The sequence below is a fragment of the Rhineura floridana genome, chromosome 19 (genome assembly GCF_030035675.1).
Source record: "Rhineura floridana isolate rRhiFlo1 chromosome 19, rRhiFlo1.hap2, whole genome shotgun sequence".
NCBI classification, from domain to species: domain Eukaryota; kingdom Metazoa; phylum Chordata; class Lepidosauria; order Squamata; family Rhineuridae; genus Rhineura; species Rhineura floridana.
The window spans coordinates 2,474,771-2,501,822 of record NC_084498.1 but is presented as its reverse complement, the minus strand read 5'-3'; the positions used below and the strand labels follow the sequence as shown (position 1 = coordinate 2,501,822).

The window sequence follows — 27,052 nt, the reverse complement described above, 5'->3', positions numbered from 1 at the left end:
CTTCTGAGTAGACTTGTATGTCATTATCCTGTAAGTTAGCTATACAGTGAATTCTTAATGAGTGCCTGGTCTTTAGCTCCTGCAAAGCAAGAGACATGGCTAAGCCACTTTGCAGTTTTTTCACATTTGCCTTTTGGGGGGAGGGGGGAATTCTTTAACACCCACCCACACTTCATGTGTAGCAGTATTTGCAGAAAATAACTGCTATGCACTACCCGATCTCGCTGCTGGCTAGGGAAAAAGGAAGGGCAAACTATGAAGATTCTAAGGGATAGGGAAAAAACAGCTGGTTCTCCCATTTGCAATGTGCCCACAGACCCAATCAAAAGTTTCTCAATTTGGTCCCAGCTGACCTTTTATGCCAGTCAACTCCGTTTACAAGAGGATGGAAACATGAGGAAAAAGCAAGAGACTTGTTCTATTTTTCTTGTTTTAACCCAAAAATAGTACAATACTTTTTAAAAAGATAGTTAATTACAATGTTAACATCAGCATCCAACATTATTATGGCACTTGGTTTGGTTTCTTTAATATATAAATACCAACAGGGTAAAACACACACACACACAAACAAACCTCAAGCTGGGCAGCTGCTTCTAAACCCAGGAAATGCTCCACACCCAACCAAGCATACCTGGAGTGCCACCCTGCCCACTCCCTGCGAGGGTGGGCAAATCAACCTCTCCTCCCCACTGAGTGGCTATGCAGAAAGAGCACCCTGCAGTGAATGACAGCTTCACTCTAGTCTGCAAGACAGGAGAAATGACTTGCCAGGCAGTTGTTCCTTCGCTCCCAGCTGTTTGCCCCTCGCCTCAGGCTCCATGCACCTCCAAAGCCAAGGCCCTCTTGTTTTCTGTGTGTACATTTTGGCCAGAGGCAAACTCTTAAAGAGGAGCTAGATGGGTTATAAGCTGTACTGGAATGAGCAGGTGGTGAACAAAGCACATACCACAATGCCCCAGCCACACAAAGATGAAGCTTAAGGCATATGGCAATTGCCAGACAAAAGCAACTGTTGGCAAGAAGCCCTGCCAGAGATTGTCAAACAGCCTGCCTGCTACTGATGGGGCCACCCGAGAAATTCCCAATGCACACAAGCCATGGACCTGCGCCCTGAACTTCCTTCCCTTTCCTTTTCCCAGTTAGCTAGCCCCAGGGTAGACCCCCTCCAGTCACAAGCTCTAAGGGACTTCAGTGGCGCCTAAAAAGGATTTGCTTGGGCAAGCAGTTTAGGATATAGGGAGGAGGCGAGACTGCTGGAGTAGACCTCAGCCTCACAGGAGACAGAGTCCCATTAACATCCCCTGAAATCAACAAGACAAACCGGTCACAACTCAAGTCTGAGCAATGACAGCAGAGCTTAAGCACAATTAGCTCGCTGTATTTCGTGTGAGAGCCTCTCTCTTTTGTGCCCATCATTTTAATACACTTCTGTCAACACAGCACCAGCCAAATCACCGACCTAGTAGGAATGACAGTGACTTTCAGCAACAGGCACATCCAGCTTTTGGAACGGGGCACACGTTCTTTCCCTACTCACCCCTGCCCACCAATTCTTCACTGTTTGCATCGATCACTGCCGTTGGGCCACTCTGTTTCCTTGTGGCCCCTTGTACCCGCACCACAACATCCACTGGACCACTTGGAAACAAAATGGGCAGAACAGAGGTTTCTTCAGGCACTGTGCAGGGGAAAGACAATGGCTGGTTTGGCATCCCTCTTAAATAACTCGGCCCTGTAGCCTCGATGAACACAGGAGCGGCTGCTCCCAAGCACGTTCGTTCTCCAGTGCCCAAGTGAGACACTGCACACAGCTCTCAGCGACACACACTCGCAGTGCCAAGTACTTCCGTCCCCCAGCCCCAGGTTGGGTTCAACTCCACCTTCATGACTAACGGAGGGCCCTCCTCCCACCGCACCAGCAAACAAGCACTTTCTAAAGGACACAGAAAATCTGTGGTGCCAGAGGGGAATCCACAGACGCTTGAGTCTGCTTCCTACTTGGGAGTCCCTGGCCAATAAAATACAAAGGGGGGGGCCACTGGAGTGGCTATTCCTACCATTTTGTAGCAAGCCCATGTTGACTTGATATTGCACAAGGGGGGGGGTGTCTCAGGAAGCCATGCAACCTGACTGGCAGGGATCCCTGTGGTGAGTGGGGTGTCCTTTCCCCCACTCACTGTTACCTCAGAGGCTAGTGGTATGTGCTACATAGTGGTTCAGGTGTGTCCAACAACCGCACAAGGCACCAGGATAGGTGCCCTATATCCAGATATTTGCATTTCAGTTCATCAATGGTGTTGAGAATGCAGGATATGACCCCCCCTCTCCCCCAACACACACACATGAAAAAAGTCCTTTAAGAGCTGGTGATGCAAAGATTGGCTCAAGAGACATTCCCCACACACACCCTCTCTACACTGGCAGTACAGGCAGAAAATAAGGCAGTGGGCGACATTAATCCTGGGGGGGGGATTTTAGGAAAAAAATTCATGCAAAAATTTTTTAATACTGAGATTCCTTTTTTAAAAAAGGTAATGCACCACCTTAAATATTCCTGTAAAAAACACAAAAATGTCAACACGTGTTAAGCTTCCCAGGCACCCCTTTGAAGGACGCCTGCCTCAGTTGGTGTTCTCCTTGGTCGTGATGGTGACGAGCTGCTTGGCAGCTTTGGCAATGTCGTAGGCGCACTGGATGACCTGCTGGGTGACCAGCTGGATGTCAGCCATGGGGCAGGACTCCGGAGGAAGGGCCTTCGTGCACTCAGAGTGCAGGCGGAAGGCACTGGAGGTCAGCAGCCGCAGAGAGGTCCGCACCAGCTCAGACTTGGGCTTCTGGGGAGACAGAGAGAGAGGTGACAGCACGTGGTGCAGACGCTACTCACCTAGAACAGCGTGAGAGGATTTAAAGCACTTCTGTATGAACTTAAGGGGTTTTGGGGAGGAGGGAATGCAGATAAGAAATATTAAGGGTTTAATAGTTTATTTCACCTGCAGAACTGTCTCAATGGTTATTTAACACATTTTTGTCCACCCAACATGATTTAAGTTTAGGCTTAAAAAAAGGTAACTTGTTAATGTGGCCAAAGGCAAACATGTACATCATCTAGGGAGCTGAGACTGGCTGCAGTGCTCTGTTAAGCATTCACTTAGTGGGGGCAAACCTGGATTGTTTGGCCAAGTATCTTGGCCAACGATTCAGATGCGAACTGCGTAATTTATGGCAAAATGTCAGGAGGTTTTAAACTTTGTATAGTATTACATCTCTGTGTGCAGGATGACTGCGTAAGGACTCCCTTTGTCTTTAAATCTGAATAGATGTTATCAACCTTTTTTTGGCTATTATGACGAGTACATAATTTTTTCTATTTGCAAAACTCGCAGTGAAATATTAAGGTAAAAAAATGACAAAGATGCGACGGGAACAAAACGTCTCTTCAGTGGAGCTCAGTAGCCAAGCACTTGTTTTGCTTGTAGAGGGGCCCAGGTTCAGGCCTTGGCATCTGTAGGTAGAGCTGGGAATGCCCCCTTACCTGAAGCCCTGGAGAGCCACTGCCAGCCAATGCAGAGAGCCAACAGCAAGCCAGATGGGCCGATGGCCCAACTCAAATAAGGCCTCTTCCTATGACTAATAAGAGCATTTGATATTTCCCCCCCCCAAGTTCAGTGCCTCGGAGGTGGTGCAGCACCTCATGCCAATAAAGCCAGTGGAGTTCTCTTCTGTGGCAGAATGGATTACGGCTCCTCTCCCAAGTCCGCAAGCCCTCTCAACAGACTGGCTACCGCAACAGAGAAGCCAAATGCTCCATCACATTCAGAGTTCCCTCCCCCTTTGTCCCCTCTGACTTCAGAGGGTCTACTCACTTTGGGAAAGAGTGCAGCCATCTCAGTCACTGCCACATGGATCCTTTCTGAGCACGGTATGTAGCTGCAAGAGGAGATGGGCAGCAGGTTATTCCAGTGGCGGCAAGGGCCCCCCACTCCCAGCACCGCAAAAGGTGACGTTAGCTACTCCAGAGGCAAACCAGTTAAAAACAAGAATGTCCACACACCCAGGCCCACTTCACACACCCAGGCAAGTTAACAACGCAAGGAAGTCACACAAGCGCTTGCAAAATATTATGGCCCAGAAGCCCAATGCTACAGAAGGCAAAAGGGTGGGGTGGGGTGGAATGCTTTCATGACTGGTGGGATGGGGAAGAGAGCATAGAGCACTGATGCTCCTACACAGAAACAATTATCCTCAAGCCTAGAATCCACGTTCAGGTTTTCCATCCACAACAGATGTGAAAAAATTGTTATGGAGACTACTTCTTTTTAGATAAACAAAGAGCTGGCAATGCAACCTGCAGACTTTCAGAGTTGCACAGAACTTTTCAATGTTGGAAAAGGCCCAACAGATCTGGCTACCAGGTACTTGGGAATCCACAGCACAAGGGGTGTTGCCAGCTCCACACTCGGAAGAGGCACACATGCAGCGAAAGCAAGCAGACCTGGGTTTTCCCTTCGCTGCTGTGTGATGGAAGTCCCTTTTGGAGCCAATGTCTGCACAAAGCAGGCTTCTCTCTCCCCCTCCCCAGGGCAGGAAGAAGCCGGCTTTGTGGATACATCAACTCCAGCGAAAGGACAGGCCTCTTTTCTTCTGATGCTTCCTCTGGCTGTGTGTGTGTTCCCAGGAGGGAACAGACATACACAGCCCAACTGAGCAGGATTTAACCCTTGCTCATTGGCTGCTGAGCAGGGGTTAAATCCTGCTGCAGCAGTACAGAACTGAACCCTGCTCTCCTGCCCACGTCAGCTGATTGGCAGAGGCACGGCTTGGGGTAAATGGCCTCACAGGGCAAATTGGACCCTCTGGTGAGCCAAGATTGGCCTGTGGGCCAGAAGCTCCTCACTTCTGCTCTAAAGTGAAACAAGATCCTGCAAGGCAAAAACACAACGGGAGGACCCGGCAAACTTTCAACGCACTTCGGGACAAATCTATTGGCAGCATAAGCTTCTCTGGTGTTTCCAAACCATTCCACAAAGCCTTTCTTATGGAAAAAATGGCTGATACTTATCATTACGCTATTAGGAGGAGAGGGTGGGAGAGTAACAGAAAAGATAAGCATCACTCCTGGAAGATTATTTCTAGATTCTGCCTGTCAGGTACTGCAATTTAATGTCTGTGTCACAACAAGCCTTTCACCTCAGGTACCAGTCATCACAAACAGCAAAGCCTAGCAAAGTGAAGAGAGGATGCAGATCCCTTTAGAAGGGTTGGGGCACAAATCTAAGACTGAGAAAGCTGCACTATAAAATCAGACTTCACCCAAGAGGGGGAAACTGCCAGTGTAGAAAAACTGACCCAGGGCCAACAGGCATAAGGCCGTGCTCCTTCTAACAGAAGGTGACGGTCGTTTAGGTGCTGAGCAAAGGAGCCTGGGCTCTAAAGCTACCAAAGATCTTTTGCAAAACACAGCTTTACACCCAGCCTCCCAGCCCCCTTAGAGGGCTGCATAAGGAAGATTATTCCATGAAAAATACAAAATACTATTAAAAATGTCCAGAGCGACAGCAAAAACACAAGAGAGGAGAATGGGTCCCTGTGTTACTGAGGTCGGCAGTGCTAAGATGACTGTTACTGCCAAATACTGCTCTTTCTGAATGGTCACTGTGCTTGTTTTGCATACATGTCAACATCAGCTGAATTGGCACAGGCAATTTTTTTCTTTTCATGAATTTGACCCTGCTGTTCACTGTAGCTGTAGCTCCCCTGCTTTTCGTGGAGAAGGTCCCAGGTTCACTCTCGAGGGGCAGCTCCTTGTAGGGCTGGGCAAGTCCCCTGGCTGAAGCCCTGGCAAGCCATTGCTGCCAGTCAGGAGAGACAACACTCAGCTAGAGGGACCGAGGCTCTGACACCGGGCCAGGCAACTTCCTGCATTCCTTGGTGCTATGTACTTTTTTTCCTTTTTGCAGCCAGAAACTCCAATTAGCTGAGGACAACACATCACGCATCATCCCTAAAAGCTTCTACCATAATAAACTTGCCTTGAAGGTCCCGCAGGACTCTCTCCGGTCCTCAGAGGATTTCTAGTCACTTCAATGACAAAACTTCACAAAGAGCTGTGTGGTTGTTGCTCTTAATGACCAGCCTGCAAGATCAGTCAGAGGCATCTTGCAGCCAGGAAGCAGAGGGCTATTCCGGGCATGGCACTAAGTGGAGAGGGAGAGGAAAGGCCACTGGTGTGTTTCCTGTTTCCTACACTTCTGTCACATCTGTTCTTAAAACAGTATAGGGCAGCCTTTGCCAACCTGGTGCCCTCCAGGAATTTTGGATCACGACAGCTGTGCTAGCTGGAGCTGATGGAAGCTGTAGTCCAAAACTTCAGGAGGGCACTAACTTGGGGGAGACTGAGGCAGGGACTTTAAAACAGAGTAATTAGGATGTCTTACGGAGACAAGTGTTGGCCGGGGAGAAGTGTGTTCTCCCTTTCAGAGAACAATCACGCCGGGGGGGGGGGGAACCAAGTGCTTGCCAGAATTTGTCCCAAAACAGTGATGTCCTGGAATCACAAGTAAGCAGGGATTGGAGCCTGTGCGTCCCCAGCACCAAGACCAACACAGCCCAGTAAGCCCCGCTGCTGCTTGCAAGACTGCTAGCAAGGAATTGTGGCCAGCCAAGTTGTGTGTTAGTCCCCCCATCAAGACACAGGCATGTCCTTACCACCGGCCGTACAGCCAACTTCCATGCCCCTTCCCAAACCAAAGCCACAGAAAAGCAGACAGACACACAGACAGGGGGGAGGGATCTTGGGCGATTATGCAGGAAAGTTGCTTAAGTCCTCGGCTCAGAGGGTCACTCCAAGGCGAGAAAGGTTTCTGCTAAAGCTACAGGGTCTAATGCACCACTTCCCTTCAACTTGCCTGCAGCAACACTCCATGAAGGGCATAATGAACTGTGGAAAGTGTAGAAAGAGCCTAATGGAGGTGGAGACCATTGTGGGACCCAAACTGTTCCTAGGGCCGAGCTGAGTGGAGATGTGGCATCAGACGGGGCAGAGCACACACTCATCCCCACCTGTGATGCTCCCTGGTGAGGTATATTCACGGCAAACCTCTCTCAGGTCAAGCTGTTCCCACTACAACAGAGGTGGGGAACTTGGGTGACCCTCCACACATTGCTCTCATCATACCATTGGCCATGCTGGCTGCTGGGAGTTGGAGTCCAACAATGTGGGGGAGGCATACATGTTCCCCACCTGAACAAAAAACGAATGCCCATTTTAGCTGCAATCTGGTGACTCTGCTTTTTGGAGAAGAGGCAGCCAGGGGGTGTTGAGGGAGGCCCTCTGGATTGGCAGCAAGTCACTTCTATGTTCCAAGAGCACTCAGGACCCCCCTAAGACCCAAAGAGAAGGCCACTCACTTGCACCCTCCCACCCCTTGCCTCTTAGCAGTTTCCAGGCAGTCCTCAGGACCTCAATCTTTTCTTTGTGGTCCTGCTCAGGACCTGTGAGTTTCTCAGAGAAACAGGATTCTTAGTCTGGATGTAGGTCTCTCATTCAGACAGCAGCTTCCTAGGCTTCTGGGGCTGGGACTGTGTGTGTGCGTGCGTGCGTGCATGCTCAAGTAAGCTCAGAAAGTCCCATGGGGGAGAGGTCATGAAACACAAAATGCCAGGAAGAGCAGAGACCATCTCTGTTACTGGCTCTAGAAGTCCCCCCTTTCACTACCACAGAGGCAGGATGCACCAGGCACTGGGCAACCAGAAGGAAAATGCCAGGATGGATAAAAGACACACACACCCCACCTGCCCAAAATGTGTACTTCTATCAAAGCCCAGCTCTTCCACTGGACAGCAGGGGGCAGACTGCTTCAGGCACCCGGCAGCCATTCTTGCATAACCGCTGAACCCCGCCCCTCCATGCTTGGGATGGGATGGGGGACGCACAACTGGAAAGAAAGAAGGAGGACACTGTGCCTGGGAGGCAGGGACAGAGGCCAGAATACCAGGAGGTGGGGTCAGGCTGCCGGAGGGTCAGAGATTGCAGGGAACCTCGCTCCGCCCATTGAACCAGGGGACTGAAACAGCCCAGGCTGTGCCTGAGCTTGGGCACGCTGCCACGCCCAAGCGGTCTGGTTGCCCAGAGGAGGAAGAGAAGAAAAAAAGCCAGAGGTGTTTTTCTGCAGTTAACTCAGCAAAGTTGCATGTCACAGCCTGAGGGAGCATTTGCAGAACCAAGCAGCAAGGAAAGCTTGCGTACCCTACACCCTTGCCCATTCAGGTACTCCTCATTCAAACTCCCCCCCCTGCAATTCTCAGGGCTGCTTCTGACCCCTCCCCCTCCCCCCCCCCCCACACGTTGAGATGGAAAGGCTGCAGAGAAACCTAAGATGCAATCGTATACTCTGTGTACGATTCTCTTACTTGGAGAGAGGGTGGGATATAAATCAAATAAATAAGTATGTGGATCAGAAATGCTGTTATAGACATGCATCTTCCCAGCTAAAGAAGCACAGGGCATAATATTAAGAACCTCGCATGGCTGTGTCTGTTAGGAAGTCTATAAGAATAAAAACTGGCTGGCTTAGGCCAAGTGGGTAGCAACGCAAGTCAAACAGAAAGAATTTGGCCCTTGCTTTTTTTTTTTTTAAAAAAAGAGTCAACCCACGCTTGCAAGATGCACGCCCATCATTGCTCTGCATGCTGCCTCCTTCAAATACTTTCAATGTTATGGTAGGCAAGAATCCCTCCTGAATGGCAAAGGGCACTTTTGCTCACGCAGGCAAGGCTTGCCAAGCATTTCTTCCAGAGATCTCTCCTTCAGCTCTCATGCCTCACCTGTCGTGCTTGTTCTCCTGAGCTGCCCGCAGAAGTTCCTGAATGTTCTTGGTGATCTGCTCTGTTTTCCGAATTACATCCTCTGTGCTGGGCAGGCTGGCACTGGGGAGGGTGTCAGAGTCCTTGCTCTCGGGGAGGGGTCCTTCTCCCTGTCGGAAGGCACTTCGCTGCTTAGCCTTCCTGCTGATCCTGCAAACACACACATGTAGCCATTTGCCTGATTTCTTGTGGCGAGTCAGAATCTGGGCTTGGAAAGGATAATTCTTATCCTCTCAACCACTAAGGAGGCGTGCTGGGCCCAGCAGGGGATATTTGCAAGGCTGGTATACAAACAGCGCTCTTTGCACCCTAGCCCACTTCCCTATTCAGCTGGTCTTGGCTGTGCGGTAAAGAAGAGATAACCCCTTCACCCCCCCAAGACCCATTCTCTATTCTCCCTAGTAAGTAAAGAACAGCCAAAAAAAGGTCCGGGGAAGATCTGCCACGAAGTTCCTCCCCGAACGGCTCAGCGGACGCTTTGGCTCACAGCCATCTGCATCTGCACCCAGGGGCATTTGGGGAGAGAACGCCGGGGCCTTTTCCATTCTTCCTTGTGAAAACGCAGCCTGGCTCGATAACAGGAGTCACCTCGGGGCATTCATTCTGCAAACAGCCCCTTGCAGGGCACCTGCATTCTGCTCATGTGCAATCTTGAGGGCTATCTATGCTGTAACAGGAGCAGAAGAGCAATCATGTCTGAACGCTGGAGACTCTGTGCCTTCAGATGTCGCTGGACTCCATCCTCCCTGGTCACTGGTCACCCTGGCTGGGGCTGATGGGAGTAGAAGGCCAACAACATCTGGAGAGCATCCAGTTGGGAAAGGCTGCTGCACGTTGAGAACAGAGACTGGCTATGAATTGGGGATGAGAAACCTGTGGTGCCCCCCCTGCTCCTGATGTTGCTGGATTCCAACTCCCAGCAGCCAGCATGGCCAATGCACCCCCCAGCGTGGACAGGACTTTGGAGTCCAGTTCCCCACCCGCCCTATAAACCGCAGGCAGCTCCACCCCTGATGTATACCCCGTCTCATCCAGCTCCAGCGCAGGGACGGCATTGTCATAATCACCCTCAGGCACGCTGCTCTGCTTTTCCAGTTTGGCCGCCTGGAAGAGGAGGGGGGAAGAAGCACAATGGGTGGCAGGAGAGAGAGAGAGAGAAAAGATTTAATCCCTCACTTCAACTGAGGAGATATAGCCAGACAGATGCTGTCTTGAACAGAGTGTGTTGCCGTATCCCGAGCCAAACCTTTGGTCTGCCTAGCCCAGGATGGTGTCCTCTGACAGGTCTTCTCTGCACGCCTCACCTGCCGCCTGATCCTTGTAACTGGAGAGCAACCAGTTGCCTCGCTCCAAAAATGCCAGCGTTTCCCAGTGCAAGGACACATCAACACTCTGGACTTCAATGCAGGGGTGTGGGGAAAGAGGACAGACAGAAGTCATTCCTCTCTCATTGTATTATAGAACCCACCAGGGCCAGCCAATGGAGTCCAGAGTTGGGCGATTCAGGACGGACAAATGGAAGAACTTCTTCACAACGCACGTAGTTAAATTATGTGACATGCTGCGACAAGAGGTACCACTGGCCTTTAAGAGGATAAGACACATTCATGGAGGAGGAGGAGGCTATCAAGGGCTACCAGCCACAATGGCTATGTTCCACCTCCGCTGTCAGAGGCACTTTGCCTCTCCAAATGTCAGCTGCTAGGAACTGCAAGTGGGGAGAGTGGTGTTGCACTTGCATCCTGCTTGCGGGCTTCCCAGAGGCATCTGGCTGGCCCCTTTGATAACAGGATGCTGGACTGCAGCTGCAGCCAGGCTCTTCTGATGTTCAAACCAGTTTGTAACTGGTTAAAGACTGTGCTCTGTTTAAGAGAATCTTGACAACTGCAAGGCTCTGTGGGGTTTTGGCAGCTGCTGCTTTAGGGTCCCACACAACATTTCTTGGTTGGGGAGCTCCATCCCTGACAGAGCTGCAATTCTCCCCTCCCCCATTCCTCTGCCATGAGCAACAGTGAAACAGGTTTTAAACTAGTTAAATACATAGCGGACAATGGACAGTAAAAGTGATCAAGGAATCGACTAATTGAGGAATTGATTAACATGTGGGTGGGCAGCACACATTTCTCCAACATTTACAGAACACGGCACGATTTGATGCAGAGCCAAATCAAGAGATACATGAATAACTGGAAGAAAAAATCAGATCAAACAAGTAAATACCAGTGGGATAAAAGATAGAGAAATCCAAGGAACAGGCATCTCCTTGCACAGAACAACCACAGTTTTATCATCTCCCTTGCAAGTGGTTACGCTTCGCCAGGTTAAAGACCCCCGGAGTAAGATGGCAAATCTCCCAGCTGCCCTCTTCACTCTCCAGCTGCCTCCCTCCCCACTTTCGTTTTCTCCTCCTGCTCCATCGGCTGCACTCTGACATCACAGGAGATCACAGTCCCCTCTGGCTGCCACTGGCTGTGCTGCTCTGATGTCACGGAAGAGGCACGTCTGTCAGGGGCTAGCAGTCTCCACTTTTAAAGCTCGCCACTCCTCTGCCCCTCCCTCACCCCATGCACCCCTTTCCTTCTTATTTTCTGCATCCCGGGCAAACCCATCAATGGTCTGCCCCCTCCCCACTTTTCTCCTCTTCTTAACCACCCCCCTTTGCTGTGCTGCTGCATTTGCAGGACTAGCCTCGCCCCCCCCCCAACAAAAGCTTTTCCTGCTGTGACTTATGCCCTTCTCAACTGCCCTTCTGGCACTGAAGGCCCTCGGACTGCGGCTCTTCTCCCTCTAGGCCTGCCCAGCGCTAATGGGCTTCTGGGCCCAGGTGGCAAACAAAAACATTGCCTAACGGCACAACAGACTCCAAGGACCTCCCTGCAAGTGTTGCTTGGCCTCCAGCCTGAGCTGACCACAGTCCCCCACCCCCCGGAGCCAGGGGGTTCATAGCCTCCCCCATTTCTGGCCGGCCTGGCCCAGCAGTATCCCAACGCAGAAGGGTTAAGGATGCCAGACAGCTGGGACTGCATCTTGATCTCAGCCAGCACCCTGGCCTGATCTGCCAGACAAGCTTTGCAGATCAAGTAGCTGGGGGGGGGGGGGCACACACACTGTGGACAAACAGGGCCAGCAGCCTGGGCAGCATGAGGGAGAGAAGCGACCCTCCTGCAGAAGGAAGGAAAGGGGGGGGCAGGGGCGCTGCTGCCATGTTCCGCTCCATGCAGGGGTGGGGGGAAGAGCTCTGCCAGCAGAAAGAAGAGAGCGGCTCTTCCCGGGCAAGAGAGTGTCATCCTTTGCGCACTCCCGTCTTCTGACCAGGAAAGCATGGAGGAGAAAGCACGGAAGAAGAAGAAGAGGCCGTCACCCACCCAGTCCACAAACACAGGAGAGAAAGGGACACGCGGGAAACACACACACAAACAGGCACCCACACAGACTCCCAACATGTGCAAAATACAAAAGCAGGTTCTTATTAAAGAAAAAAGAGGCAACGTCCCAAGAGGGGAGATGGGTGGGGGATGCAAGTGCAACAGCGCTGAAATCCTGCAGCACACACAGAGACAAATGTCAGCATCAGCAAGGCAAGTCACAGGCGCTAAAGAATTGAAAGGGGAGGGGGGACCCCATCACAAGAAGCCAAGGCTGCTTGGGCTTCGGCATGACCAATCTCTAGCTTGAAAGCAGCAGAGCATATAGGAAGAAATCCCTTGCAGATACCCACTGGCCTGAGTCTTACAGGGGCTAATTTAGCACCACCCTTCTCCCATATTCGGCTGCTCCTCTTCCTTAGAGAAACTGACAAGGAAGCGTAGTGTATGAATAAAGTCTCCTGAGTATGCACAGAGTGGCTTTCTCTCCCCACTGAGCAACAGCGCCCTGCCCCCATGCTCTTAGAATTAAGCAGCCCAGCTCCCTTCCAGGGCCAACAAGAGCATTCCCCCTTCCAGGCCTGCTTTTCAGAAGTTACAGACTGCCTGCTACTCCCTCGATAACATCCCGAGGACACCATGCAAATCTTTAAAGGTGAATGTTGGTCTAACAACCTGCTTCCTACGGCGGTCAATCAAAATACCTCTTGGAAGCCCAAAAGCAGAGCCTGAAGGCAACAGCCCTGCTGCTCAGGGTTGCTCCCCAGCAGCTGCTCTGCAGAGGTACATTTCCCTTCACACTGGAGGGTCCATGCAGCCATCACAGCCGGCAGCCAGATGCTCTTCCTCTATGAACTGGGGTTCCCTGGCCTGCACAAGCACACCTTGTGGGGCACTTTGAGGCTCTCCAGCAGGTACACCACCCTGCTATATTTTTATGCAAGCGTGCTCTGGAAATATTTAAATAAAACCAACAAAGCCAGAGAGCCACAGCTCATCAACCTTCCTTCCACTGCTGCCTGTTCCCCATAAAATTCCACACGTTGCTTCCTTCTCCAGCCTTAGCCAACCTGGTGCCCTCCTGGGGAAGAGCTGAAGCTCAGTGGCAGAGCACCTGCGCTGCATGCACAGAGCCCCAGTTCAATCCCCAGGATCTCCAGGCAGGGCCTTTCGCAATAGAGCCAACCTGGGGCCATCCAGATGTTTTGGACTACATCTCCCGTCACTCCCAGATACTTGTAGTCCAAACCTCTGCATCTGGCAGCAGCTATCCAGGATTCCAGGCTGGGTTCTCTCTCAACCTTACCTGGAGATACCATTAAGGAGTAAATCTGGGGCTTTCTGCATGCAAAGCAGATGGTCTACCACGGAGGGCACCAGGTTGGCCAAGGCTGGAGAAGGAAGCAACATGTGCGTGTGTGTGTGTGTTAAAATAGACCAGGTAAGCAGAAGTCAAGAGCTCTAGAGTGTGTTGCAGAAATGCTACAGCCCTCAGACTGCCAGGCAGAGATTTTCAGCCAGCACAGAGAGAGGATCCTACCAGTTCCACCAGCCTTCCCCAATCCAGTGCCCTTCAGACTTTGTCCAAAACGGGCAGCCAAGTGAGGAAGGTCGATCCAGCCGAGCCAAAGCAGCCAACCCCAAAAGCGACAGGACAGTGCTTTTACTTACGTGGGGAGGGAATGGTTGAAGCCGTGACGTCATGTGCTCCTCAGGGTAGGAGACCTCAGCTAGCGGCAAGTAGGGCTTCTGAGCCGATCCAGTCTCATACATCGACATGGGCCGACTGCTTCGCACAGAGGGCCGCCAAATCAAGGAAGAGTGGCTGCTGGCCTCTGGGTATTCAGAGCCAGTGGGAGTCTGGTAGGCGCTTGTCATGGCCTGCCTGCGGAGGCTTGTGTTTTCGCTCTGTAGCGAATGAAGCTGGAACAAAACGTTTCAGAGTGGGGACGTGGATTGTCCCCACAGCAAGCAAACCAAGAACTTGTATGCACAGTTGTTGCATTCACACGTTTGAAAATTGTCATCAGCTAGCTGAGTTCTGTTTTTATTTTTAAAGACAGTATTTACCTTTTTTTTAAAAAAGGAACAAATCAGCTATGTCCTCAGAGCCAGAACTTTCAGCAGCCCAAAATTTCAGTGGGAGAGAGATCGAAACAACTCCCACGAATGGTCAACGGTAAACTCAGAGGAAAGAGGGGAAGTGTGAAAATGACAATATCCCAGCAGTAAGTGGAAGAGGAAATGAGGTTTAAACAATTTGCAAAAGCAAGAGAGCGGAGGCCAGTGAGAACGGAAGCACAACATGAGCGCTCAGAAAAGAAGTCAAGTCACAACAGATTTCCTATCGCATCCTCAAGTCAGCAATGGCGCAGTCAATCAAGATAAAGGGCAATAAAAACCCTTTGGTCTTACGAGGGTATTCTGCAGTTTTCTGTTCACTTTAAAGCATGCAGGTTTGATATTTGTATTTTCTTTTAAAGGGGAAGTAGCACACACTCTCATTCAACTCATGAATTACTACAGACATCATAAGGCAGGGGGAGAGGAACCTTCTAGAGCACCAAGATGCAACACTGTGCAATTACAGTCTTGGGTCAGAGAGATCTTCTTCTAACACTCTATTTCTAAGGCCTCTGGAAGTCTGTGCAACCCCTGAGTCCTTTGGGTACCCTTACTCAGTTCCTCTTCCTACCCTGAGCTGGAGCATCTTCATCAAACCACCTACTCACCACCTCCATTAGCCTTATTAAACATGTCTGAAAACATGGCCAAGGTGGGCTCTGTGGGCGTCTGCTGTACCTTGGCCCTGCTGAAAACCTTTGAGGGAAATTAAGCAGCGGGAGTGGGGTGGGAGATGGTGCTACGATGTGCCCCTGGGGGCTACACCAAAGAGTCCTTCATGCATTCCCCAAAGCACATCTGTAACTTTAGCAAGGCTCGCAAGTCAAGTTTTATCAATGACGACCGCTGTTAGTCCTAGTTTATACATCACGTACAACTTGTAAAACATTTTATAATTGTCACTGGGTTTGCTCTCACACAACAGACCGCTACCATGGTGGAAATTGTGCATGAGCCCTGATGGGTCAGGGGTTCAAGGGCTGGCCTACGATTGGGGAGACGCGGGTCCAAACCCCTGACTGGCCACAAAGCTCACTGGGTGTCTTTGGATTCGTACATCTCTCTCAGCCTAAGCCTACCTCACAGGGCTGTGGTGAAGATAAGAGAGGGCCACACAGAGTATGCCATCCTGAGCTTCTTGGAGGAAGAACAGGATAATATGTAAAAGAAAATAATGATATTGTTTATCATAATGTTACGGGGAAATACAGCACAGAAAAATATGAAATAAAGGCAAACAATTCCAGTTTTCTGATACAGTATAGACAAAACATTGCCCCAGACCACTGAGGAAATTCATGGCAGAGGTGAGATTTTAAGCCCATAAATGGTTTTACGGATCCACAGCTAACCCTTTGCAGCAATGCCGTTTCTTAAGGGAATGATTGAGATCCAGGCCGGGGGGGGGGGGAGGGCGCAACTGTGAAGTAAAGTGAGGCTGTGGACCTGGGATGTCATTTCAGGATGCATGTTGATTCGTGGAAACCCGATCCTGCAGGAAGTTCCCCTGGGCAATCCCAAGTAAAATGAACGGGAGCCAAGGGCTCCAACTTCCTTTCATTCCACCGAGAACAGTGAGCGTGGCAGAACTCCTTGCAGGACTGGGCCCTGCGGCTCGTGAGGAGAAGGGCCACCAAGTGGTCAAAAGTGTGTCTTGCCGGCCCCAACTGAGTGGGCTTGAGCCCCATCAGGAAGCTACTCTATGCCAGATTTCACCAGCCTAGTGCCCTGAAGAGGATGCTGGACCCCCACTCCCATCATCTCGCCTGGCCACAGCTGGCGGCAGTCACAGTTCAACAACACTGGGAGGGCCCAGGTTGCGGAAGGCTGCACTAAACCAGCCAGTACTTTTTTGAAGTTCTGTGCCCCTGATTGTCTCAATGTTTCTGCTATTTATCACACATGTGGGATTTTTATTTGAGGTACACTAAACTAAACCCTCTCTCGTAAACTCTCATGCTACCTTCTTCTGCATGATCCTCAGCTCATCGCTCAAGTTGACGTTCACCTTCATTAACTGCTGGATTTTCATCTCCGAAGCCACCAGGGCATTTTTAACCTGTAGATACTCCTGGGCTGTGATGGGTCCATCTGACAAGTCTGAATCCAGGCTCTGCAAAACAGCAACACTCAATGATGCTTTACTCACAGATATCAATAATTTAAGACATGCAGACAATACCATACTCTTAGCAGAAACCAGTAATGATGTGAAACGAATGCTGATGAAAGTTAAAGAGGAAAGCACAAAAGCAGGACTACAGTTGAACGTCAAGAAGAGTAAAGTAATGACAACAGAAGATTTATGTAACTTTACAGTTGACAACAAGGAGTTTGAACTTGTCAAGGATTATCAATACCTAGGTGCAGTCATTATCCAAAATGGAGACAACAGTCAAGAAATCAGAAGAAGGCTAGGACTGGGGAGGGCAGCTGTGAGAGAACTAGAAAAGGTCCTCAAATGCAAAGATGTATCACTGAACATTCAGACCATGGTATTCCCGATCTCTGTGTATGGATGTGAAAGTTGGACAGTGAAAAAAGCGGTTAAGAGAAAAATCAACTCATTTAAAATGTGGTGCTGGAGGAGAGCTTTGCGCATACCATGGACTGCGAAAAAGACAAATAATTGGGTGTGAGAACAAATTAAACCAGAACTGTCACTAGAAGCTAAAATGATGAAACTGAGGTTATCATACTTTGGACACATAATGAGAAGACATGATTCACTAGAAAAGACAATAATGCTGGGAAAAACAGAAGGGAGTCGAAAAAGAGGAAGGCCAAATAAGAGATGGATTGATTCCATAAAGGAAGCCACAGACCTGAACTTACAAGATCTGAGCAGGGTGGTTCATGAGAGATGCTCTTGGAGGTTGCTGATTCATAGGGTTGCCATAAGTCGTAATCGACTTGAAGGCACATAACAACAAACTTATGAAATACAGGAGATGCACCCAAAGGCATATGCTCAAGAAATATGAACAAACTAAACAACCAGCCGCGCTGCAAGTTGGTATCTGATGCTCTCTCTCCCCAGCCTTCTGATTTCTTGACTATTGTCTTACAAGATCTGAACGGGGTGGTTCATGACAGATGCTATTGGAGGTCACTGATTCATAGGGTCGCCATAAGTCGTAATTGACTTGAAGGCACATAACAACAACAACAAACATGTCTGTGCCATGCTTTTAGGGCCAAAGTCAAACGGGACATGTTAAATAACAAGAAATATCTTAAAGAACAGTTTGGTATGGTGCAGAATTCAACGCTACTTCTATACTGCTTAAGAAACGGGGGGGGGCACAAAATCCACAAGGGCAGTTTCATGAATAGGTCAATGTATCTAGAAACTTGCAACTGATAAGTCAGAAATGAGGAAACATCTCAGAATCAGCTTCAAGTTTCAAAGTTCAAGCAACAAAATGGTTTATGTTGATCCAAAAGACAGAGGTGCCACCTACCGCTCACCTGGGGCAAGTGGAATCTGGTCTGTGATAACTAGACAAGCACCAGCCCTTTCCTCCACCACACCTTCCATAGCAGCCACCACAGTACTTGGAACAAGTACCACACGGCTTTTGAAGCACCATCTCCCTCTCGTACCTTAAAAATAGCCCAGTCTGGAAGGAGTCTTTGCAGCCTCTCCTGGCTTTTAAGGATAGAAAGGGGACTAATGTCCTGCCTGCCCTCCCCAGCTTGAAAGGACTTGGGGGGGGAACCAGGGAGCCTTTACCAATCTCTTTCCAAATGACCAGTGCCAGAGCTGGAGGCACAGCCGATCAAGCTAGTTAAGAGCATGGCCCAGCAGGCAGAGGAAGACAGTGCACCTTGTGTAATAGCAGCGATGGGCCAGGGGGTGAGCACTAAGGAGCAGCGCTTTCCCACAGCCCCTCCCAAGTCGCTGCTGCCCTCTTGCTATTTCTGCACAGGCTTACCTTCTGCCTTGGTGCCTTAACAGAGGTCGTGTCCAGATCCACCTCTTCATCGGAGGCCACGCTGTCATAGTCAGGCTGGTCATGATCTTGACTCTCCGTGCTATGTTGGCTGTTGATAGACTTCAGGATCAGTTCCACATTTTCTGAAAAAGCAACAACAAAAGGCTTTACGTTTAGGAAATGTATGCAGAACATGGCCTCTCTCGGAACGACCAGCCCTGAGAGTGCAGCTCCATAAACCAAAATGAAAGCAATGCAGGGATGACGGTGGAGTCCTATGGCAAGGAGGTGCCTCCCGTCCCTAGCATCCCTTCACACACCCGCTTGAGTTCCTGCACTGGAGGAGGGTGAGGGGCATCCTGCCAGTCTCCCCTGGTTAGCTCCATGGATCTCCATCTCTTTGTCCCTATCTTGCTCCCTCAGGTTCAAGACAAGCTCACCCTTGCCTCCAGGCCTTCTCCGCTGGTTTCTCCAGGATGCACCTGCCAGCGAGACTTGCAAAGATGCGATTCCAAGCGTGCCCGCTGCCTTCCTAGCAATCTCACACCATCAGCCCATCAAGCTCAGGATTACTAACACTGACTGGCAGTGGCTTGGAGTGAAACGTTTGGGGGTTCTTGTCGCAGTGATGGTCAGGCGGACGTCTGCCTTAAACTCTGGGCAGGGCCACAGCAGCAAGGCACCTGCTTTGCATGCGGGAGGTCTCCAGTCCAGTCCCTGGCATCTCCAGGTAGAGCTCGGGAGGTTCCCTGCTTGAAACCACAGAGAGCTGCTGCCGGCCAGTGTAGCCAGCCTTCCTCAACCTGGTGCCCTCTAGGTCTTCTGGACTCCAACTCTCATCAGTTCCAGCCAGCATGGCCAACGGTCAGGGATGGTGGGAGCTGGAAGGCATCAAGCTAGGGAAGGCCGGTCGAGTCAGTACTGGGCCAGAGGAACAACTGCATCAGCCTGACCTGATGTGAGGCAGATCCCCATGTCCCTACTTTGTGCACTAAGCCAAACAGGGAGCAGGTTCCCATGGATGGGGAGGAGCAGCATGATACACGAGCGCCCAGCTCCAAGGAGCGGTTGGGTCCTGTGGCAACAGTGCCCTTCTTTCTCCTCCCAACCCAAACCTACAAGAGATGCCCTGTAACTGCAGACCTTCCTCCCCATCATGCCATGGTGACTCGGAAAAAGCTGTTGCATTTCTCTGTGCCTGGCTGTAGGACAGTCCACCTCAACTCGGTGCCCCCTCCAGATGTCTCGGACCGCTACTCCCCGCATCGGCCTTCGCCAGCACAGCCATGAAGCTGGGGCCGATGCAAGGGGTCGTCCTCTGAAGGGCGCCAGCTGGGCCACTCCCTCTGCCCCAATGTTCGGGTAGGGGTACCCCCTAGGCTGAAGAAGCCAAAGCATCTCTCCCCATGCACAAGAGGAAGCTTGCAGGAGGGGTTCAGGGGAGGTTTTCAGGCGTTCAAAAGAACTTTTGAGCCGGGGAGAGGGGCAGGAGAATGAAACCATGGGGGAGGGAAGCCCAAAACCATCCAATGAGGACTCAGCATGCTCAGTGGGCACGGAATACTGGGGGTGGGGCGGAATGGAGGACTGTGGCGGAGGGCACGGAGGATCACCAGGAGCCATGAGGAGGAGTGGCCCACGCTGCAACACTGGGTCACAGGTCCCCATTCTTCCACTTCTGATGCCATGCTGGCGATTGCTGCCCCACTGCTGCAACAGCAGGCTGTATAGAGCTCTGCACATTTAGTGCTCGTGGAACAGATGACCGGAGCTCCACAACGCAGCACGTTGTTGTTGTGTTGGGGGGGCAGAGAAGAGTTCAAGGAGGAGGACAAAGACACTGCATTCACTTGACGATGCCCTCCTGCCTGCCTGGGAAACCTCCAGCCCGCCCTCTGCCCTCCTGTTGAAGGGAGCCCTGCTCCCTCTGCCCCTTAAAACCCACGTCCTTAGCAAAGTCGCTCTCGGCCAGCCCGGCTGATTCTGCCATTGCCACAATGCTCTCCTCCTCTTTGGTCCCCCAAGACTACTTGTGTTGATCCCCAATTGATCCCCTTTCCCATGGGCCTACCCCAGGGCTCAGTCGCTTCCATGTTCTATAAAGCACCCAACCTCCTGCTGGCACCGGCCGCAGATCAAGGAAAGGGCAGAGTCCCACCTTCCGAGGCAGCAAAGGAGAAAGGCAATGCCAACAGCTGAGGCTCTGCCGGTAATCCACGAGGGACTCACCCCTGGAGCTTGGGACGGGGTTCCCTTGCTGCCTTCGCTTGGCATCCGCGAGGATGTCTATGACGAGCGTTGCAAATTCGTGGGCGTTAAACCGGGCCAGCTTTTGCCTTCCCTGGAAGAAAGGAAGAAAGAAGAGGTAGCTCCGGATCTGGCAGGAGCTGGAGCCGCTTGCCAGGAACACAGCAGAGCAGTCAGACAAGGAGGGGGCAGCCACGGCTGCTCCTCCTCGTGCCGTCTGCGTCGCACAGCTTCATGCTTTCCGGCTGTCCTGGCAATTTGGAAGTGTCCATTTTTGACTGAGCTCAAGGGACCTCCTTGTTCCCAAACTATCAGCTACAGGTTCAACATTCAGAACCAAGATTAGTAGGTTTTTTCCCCCAGCAGAGGTGGGGAAAACCCAGCTCTCTGGCCACGGAGAAATGCAACGCCTGCACTGAGGACCGGGAAATAGCTGTTCCTCCCCAGTCTTTGCCATTAGACCACAGTGAAACTGCACAGGTTACATACCTGGTTCCTCGTTGAGGAGTACTCTGGATTGACAGGCAGAAAAGGGACAGCTGTTGTCTCGGTGACCAGCGTGCTGTGGTTCTGAGTGGCAAGCCACACTGTTTCAAGACAAGAGACACAAAAGCCAGGATTGGCTCTCCTTAGTTGCTAAAGGAACGGTGGGGCCTGTGATGGCCATTCCAGATATTGCTGGAGTCCAGCTCCCATCAGCCCTGACCATTGGCCATGATGGCTGCTGGGAGTTGGAGTCCAAAAACAGCTGGAGGTCCCCAAGTCCTCCACCTCTGTTCTAAGACAGCAGGTGCTGGTGCTGAACCCTGGCTCTGCCAACTGGGAAGTCGTGGCTGGGTATTAGTTGGGAGGAAGTGACGGGCACTCCGCACATGCTCCAGTGCGCTCCCTCCCTCATAAATCCTCCACATCTGAAGTCAGAGCACTGGAAGCATGTCCTGGAGCCAAATGCTTCCTCAGATTAAGCCTTGAGGGCAAGTGGCCTTTTTCCCCGGTACTAACAGATAAGTATTTCCATGAGTGCTTGAAACATGATTCCATTATGAAGTAAAAACAAAAGGTAGAGCTAGGTGGTATGATCAGTCTTCCAGCCTGGACGTTGTGGACAACTTCCATCAGCTCCAGCCAGCACGGCCACTTTAATCCAAAGCACCAGGAGGGCACCAGGCTGGAGAAGGCTGCGCTATAAACATATAGCACAGCCGATGCCAAGACGGGCAGCTCTAACTTAATTTTTTTACCATGGTGTACAAGTTGCTTTGCATCCCAAACCTTGTCCCATGGTGCTCCTCTCTTCCATCCTATTTGTGGCAGGCCACACTGTGGAGCCACGGAGGGGGGGACCACAGCATGATAATGCCAGGACATGGGGCAAGTTGCTCTCCAGGGGTCAGTGGCGGAGAGGGGCAGATCCCAGCACAAAGCTACCGCTTCCAGCGGCAGTCCCCTCTGTTGCAATGTAGAATTCTTCCTGAACTGCCTGGGAGGCTGAATTCTGCCCCAGGTGGGCCATTCTGGCCTCAGGCAGTGCAAGTGAGAAGCAGTGTGGGGTGTACGCACACAGCCACCCTCCTACGTGAAGTCACCTGCGTCGGTCTCCCGCCGGTCCACCTCATCGTAGACATCCATGGCGAGCTCTTCAAACAAGTGATTGCTCAGCTGAAGAGGAGAGGAAGGGAAAGTTACGCGAAAGACTGTTGCCAAATTCCCCCCCCCCTTGCTGGAGAGTGCACAGCAAGTGTGCTCTTTTTATATTGCAACATTCAGAAGCAAAGAGGATCCCGGCAGGATCAGAATCAAGGGCCACCTAGCCTCGCTCCTCACATTGGCCAACCGCATGTCAGGATGGGAAACCCACTTCATGAAGCCAACAGGTTTTCCCTGCTTTTACACACACGCATTTAAACTCGTATCCTGCCACAAGCCCCTCAAGGATGTACTGAACAGGTCACGGTGTGGAACAGGGAGCCCTTGACCCACTCAACCAACGAGCCGCCTAACAGTCTCCAGGGCAGTTTTATTTATGTCAAGCTCCTGGAAGGGTGATTCTTTGTCCACAGAAGGGAGGTGGTGGCTTGGGGCAATTTACATGGAGCACGTGAATGTGCAGCAATGCAGGCAGGGGTGAGAGGCTACGTGGCACAAACTCTGATGTACTTAGAGAGTGGCGAGAGACCAGCTCACAAGCTCAGGACAAGTGGAGGAAAACACATAGCATAGAATATCAAAGAGGAATAAACCCAGAAGCCTCTGGGGAGCACGAGGACTCTTCCCACATGCAGCTGTCTGGCCAACTTTGGGCCCACAGATGGTGAAGTGACCCATCAGCCTCTTCTCCTTTGTAAAGCAAGGCTCAGCTGTAGGAAGATCAGCATCTACCCCAGGACCACTGGGACAACTGGGAAGAGTTTCTGACTCCCAGGAGCCTAACCGCTTGTACATCAATGTGGGCCTAATGCGCCAGGAAGCCGCGTGGACACTGGCCACTCCCCAACAACAGCAATGCCAAAAGGCTCCCCCCAACCCCAAACAGGCCTTGAGAACCCCTGGTCTGTAGTATAATAGCTCAGATGTGGATCTGTACTTGCATCCCTGGAGGTCAACTCATCAAATGCCTCACTTGTATATGCATTTTTATAATATATGAGTGCATTTTAAAAGTTGCCAAAAGGTTTTCCTATCTGTGCGGTCTAGCAACTGCATTACTATCATTTCAACAGATAAGCCCTCGATAAAGGCAATCATGCCAAAATACGTCGGGCATATCCAACAATAAGTACACTGTTGTTTTGGCAACATGGGGACAGGCAATGCCCTCCAAAGCAACCAATCCCCCCAACAGCTGCAAATAAGCCAAAACCAATTAAAAGAAACCGGGAGGGGGAAAGGGTCCTTGACGGACGCCAAAGAGGCACTGGTGACTCCAGACCCCCTACAAATGCTAATGAAGAGGAAGAGATGGAGCCAGAAGCCCAGTTCCTGCCAGGGCCCTTGGCACCTGCACGCTTTCCGCCTCCTCTTCCCGGGACTGGCCCAAGAGCAGTGGCGGCAAGCTTCCTGTTCCAGCAGGCCTCATGGCAAGCCTCTTGAACCCTTTCCCTGCAAGCAGGAGGGCTGAGCCACTGGGCCCACTGGCTGTGGAACTCTTTGCAGCAAAGGATGCAGAAATCCAAAAACACAGAACAATGCGGAGTCCCTGAGCCTGGTTCCTTTGCCCCTATTGCTTTCCACGCTTGAGACTCCTTAGGATCTGAAATTATCCCCCAGCACCAATGCATCCTTCTCCGGCCCCATCCGTGGCCAGAGCCTCCTCCCTGGAAAGGCAACGTTTGGGGCCAGGAAGCATGTCACAGCTTCAAAGGGCAGAAAGAACTTTACTCACCGACTGAAGCTTCCTCTTGGCTGCTTTGGCCAGCTCTGACAAATCTAAACTGCTATGAAAGAAAGAAGAGATCACTATATCAACCAAACAGGCCGGGTCTCCTCTGAGGACCTGAACCTCAGAAGCACAGCTATTCAAGGACACGCAAAGAGGCATGCAAATGAAAGGTAAGCCCCTGTCATTCCTTGACCCACTTGCAATGTAGTCCTCTCTACTGCATGTATAGCTCTCAGGCTATCCAAGTGGCTTCCAGCACTTTTAAAATACATATTTAACCACTTCCTACAATTCCCCCTACACCTCAAATCCCCTTGGCTTTTGCCATGGATGTGGTTCATCCATCCATCCACCCACCACCAGTTTGGAACTGATTATAAAGAAAAACCCCATTATCCTTTGGGCACCAAAGCCGTATTCCCAAATGTAGACACATGTCCCCCCAAGAATCAGCTCCTCTGGGCATTGGCCCAGTGGTGGGAGTGGTGAACCCTACTGAGACATGTCGTGAGATCTGCGTCCCCAGAGGACAAGGGAGAAAAAGCAGAGCTCCTTGCACGTCCCAAAAGTACGAAGAGGTGCTGGTTTCCTTGCAGTGCCTTCTGATAAGCAAAGAGCCGCCTTTGCCAACTTGGTGCCCTCTGGATCTTTTAAACTACAAACTCCCATCAGCCCATCAGCATCATGGGAACTGCAACCCAAAACATCTGGAAAGCATCAGGCTGCTGAAGGCTGCCCAAAAGACGAGTGATTTCCAGGGGTCATGGCTGAAACAAGGACATCCCTGAAAGGGTGATGCCTTCAGCAGGGGTCTGTATGCTCTTCCCATTTCAATACAGGATGGTGGCAACAGGTGACCCAGAATGGCTAGTGGAGGAGAGATGATTTCGGCCAGCTGCAGAGGAAGAAATGTCGCTTCCTCCACCACCAGTACAGGAAGGCAGCAAAAGGCCAGCAGTGGAGAGATGAGATAAGCCATTCCTTCCTTCCTTCCTTCCTTCCTTCCATCCATCTATCCGCTTGGGAGAATGAAGGCTTCTTCTTTCTCATTTACGACCTTGCTAAGAAGTTGGTAGCCTGTGCGTCTATGCTGGCCCACAGTGGAGAGAAACCTCCTTAGCAGGCTAGTAAAAAAAGTTTACAGGCGATTAACTTTTGTTGCCAAATTGACGAGGCCATAGTAGCATCTCCCTTTATCCATGTGGGCAAATGACAGCACAAAAAACACACTGAAGATAACCCCAGCGTGTTTAAAACAAAAGCTGGTGTGGATGCAAGTAGGTTTTTATGGCCATTAAAAAACAAAACAACAAGAACTGTGTTTGGTTATTTGAATTCATCAAGTGATACCCAATGTTAGTCATACTCAAAGTAGACCCACTGGAATCAGTGGACATTCATTTCAATGGGTCTATTCAGAATCTGATTAATATTGAATATCGACCATTGTATTATTGCATACATACGTACGTACACGCATAGATACATGGCAGCCTTGTAGACTATGCTGGAATATCAGCATACAGATTTGTATATTGCCAAACAAATGTACATAGGCAGAGATAACCTGAAGGTATACTTACAGCCGTCTTAATTCCCAAAGGACCGCAGGAGGAGGAAAAATATATTATCAGTGACAATTTATTAATGCTCTTTGCCTTATTTAATTAGCAGATGTTACATCTGCCCCACCTAGCAGGGAAGACCTAAAACACATCAAGCAGTTAACAGAAGACAATGAGAGGTTGCAAGGGGGGGGAAAGTTATGCACGTCATTCTTGACAATCAAAGGAATCTATGGCTGCTGGCAAGATAAACTGTCGGTCAACGTGGAAGCAGTGTTATTACCATATATACTCGGTGCTTAATGTGCATTCTTACCTGTCTGCCATTTGAGGTATAATAAAATGCTGCCCGCTTTTGTGATCTGAAATTGAAGTTTCAAAAGAGAATTAGGGGCTGGGATGCCATTATCTTAACCCACAGTTCTCCACACACCACAGCTGGATTCAACTGAGCAGCTTCACACTGCCTAAGTGAACCGGTGAGGTCTGAGGGTGTCATTCAGCTAGAGCAGGGGCAGACAGAGATCTACTAATACATAGCTGGGTGACCTATAGTAGATTGGCAGGGATTTCTGGCTCCCACCTGTTTAGCAATAGCATAGGGTTGCATTCAACTAGGTCCTACTCAGAGTAGGCCTTTCTCTGTGTGCCCCACTTGAGGGAGGTGTGGAGGGTGGCCAGATGAGAACGGGCCCTTTTGGTGGTAGCCCCGCGTCTGTGGAATGTTCTCCCCAGGGAGGCTCACCGGCACCATCCTTGGCAGTCTTTAGGCACCAAGCTAAGACCTATCTATTCACCCAGGCCTCCGGTTAATGTCGCCTCCTACATTGTGGCTCATTTTTAGTGGGGTGGGCCAGGACCTGGTACTTGAGAAAGAACTTATTGCTGGATGTGAAAGTGTTTTACATTATCATTATTTTAACTTTTTAATGGTTTAATTGCTTCTATGTACTGTATTTTGTTTTGTCAAGTCTATAAGGCCTTTTATTGTATAAAGCGACTGATAGATGAAATAAACAAAAAATAGACCCAATGAAATCAGTAAACCGAAGTTACTCATGTCCATTAACTGCAGTGAATCTACTCCAAGTAGGAATAGTACTTGAATACCACCCACAGCTTATGGGAGCAACAGAATGACTTCCTCCACATTCAAATTTTACTGCTGCAGCGAAGGAAGCTTGGGGGTAACCCAGAGTGGATTTGTACGTGGAAGAATTGTGAGCTCAGCTCAGTTCTGGTACTCAAAATAAATTCCTGGGTTCAGAATTCTTTCATTCTAAGGATAAGTCTTTCACACCAGGTTGCAGTGAGTGGATCCTGGTGTTCTAGTTAAATACCAAGTCGATCCTGCAAGCCTGAAGCCTCTTCGCCCTTGAGTTATATATAGCATGCATCTCAGTCAACACACGGTTAAAAGTAAATGGTGACCCATGATGAACTTACTATGTGCAACACACACACTCAGTTACTAAGCAAGCACTAGCCAGATTTGCTCACTGCAGCAGAGAGAGGGATGCAGCTTGGACAAGGGAGATGCGAGGGTCCTATCCCAGCTCAACGATAAAG

At 50.5% G+C, this 27,052-nt stretch overlaps 1 protein-coding gene across 9 annotated transcripts in view; it reads right to left on the bottom strand.

Moving 5' to 3' along the window:
• Positions 1 to 501: 501 nt before the first annotated feature.
• GIT2 (GIT ArfGAP 2) overlaps positions 502 to 27,052 on the bottom strand; it is a 36,319-nt gene continuing 9,768 nt past the window's right edge. For 3 of the 9 annotated variants that reach the window (XM_061603353.1, XM_061603357.1, XM_061603352.1), the window contains 12 exons: positions 25,800 to 25,845; positions 23,922 to 23,973; positions 22,126 to 22,198; positions 21,029 to 21,126; positions 20,522 to 20,633; positions 18,293 to 18,435; positions 16,318 to 16,467; positions 13,902 to 14,153; positions 9,887 to 9,969; positions 8,827 to 9,015; positions 3,867 to 3,930; positions 502 to 2,837 (listed from right to left, as the gene is read on the bottom strand). In XM_061603353.1, coding sequence (XP_061459337.1) covers positions 2,625 to 2,837; positions 3,867 to 3,930; positions 8,827 to 9,015; positions 9,887 to 9,969; positions 13,902 to 14,153; positions 16,318 to 16,467; positions 18,293 to 18,435; positions 20,522 to 20,633; positions 21,029 to 21,126; positions 22,126 to 22,198; positions 23,922 to 23,973; positions 25,800 to 25,845 — 1,475 coding nt within the window. In that variant the 3' untranslated portion in view covers positions 502 to 2,624. The remainder of the gene's footprint in view (positions 2,838 to 3,866; positions 3,931 to 8,826; positions 9,016 to 9,886; positions 9,970 to 13,901; positions 14,154 to 16,317; positions 16,468 to 18,292; positions 18,436 to 20,521; positions 20,634 to 21,028; positions 21,127 to 22,125; positions 22,199 to 23,921; positions 23,974 to 25,799; positions 25,846 to 27,052) is intronic. The other 6 variants (XM_061603355.1, XM_061603354.1, XM_061603361.1 and 3 more) reach the window with 4 other exon arrangements.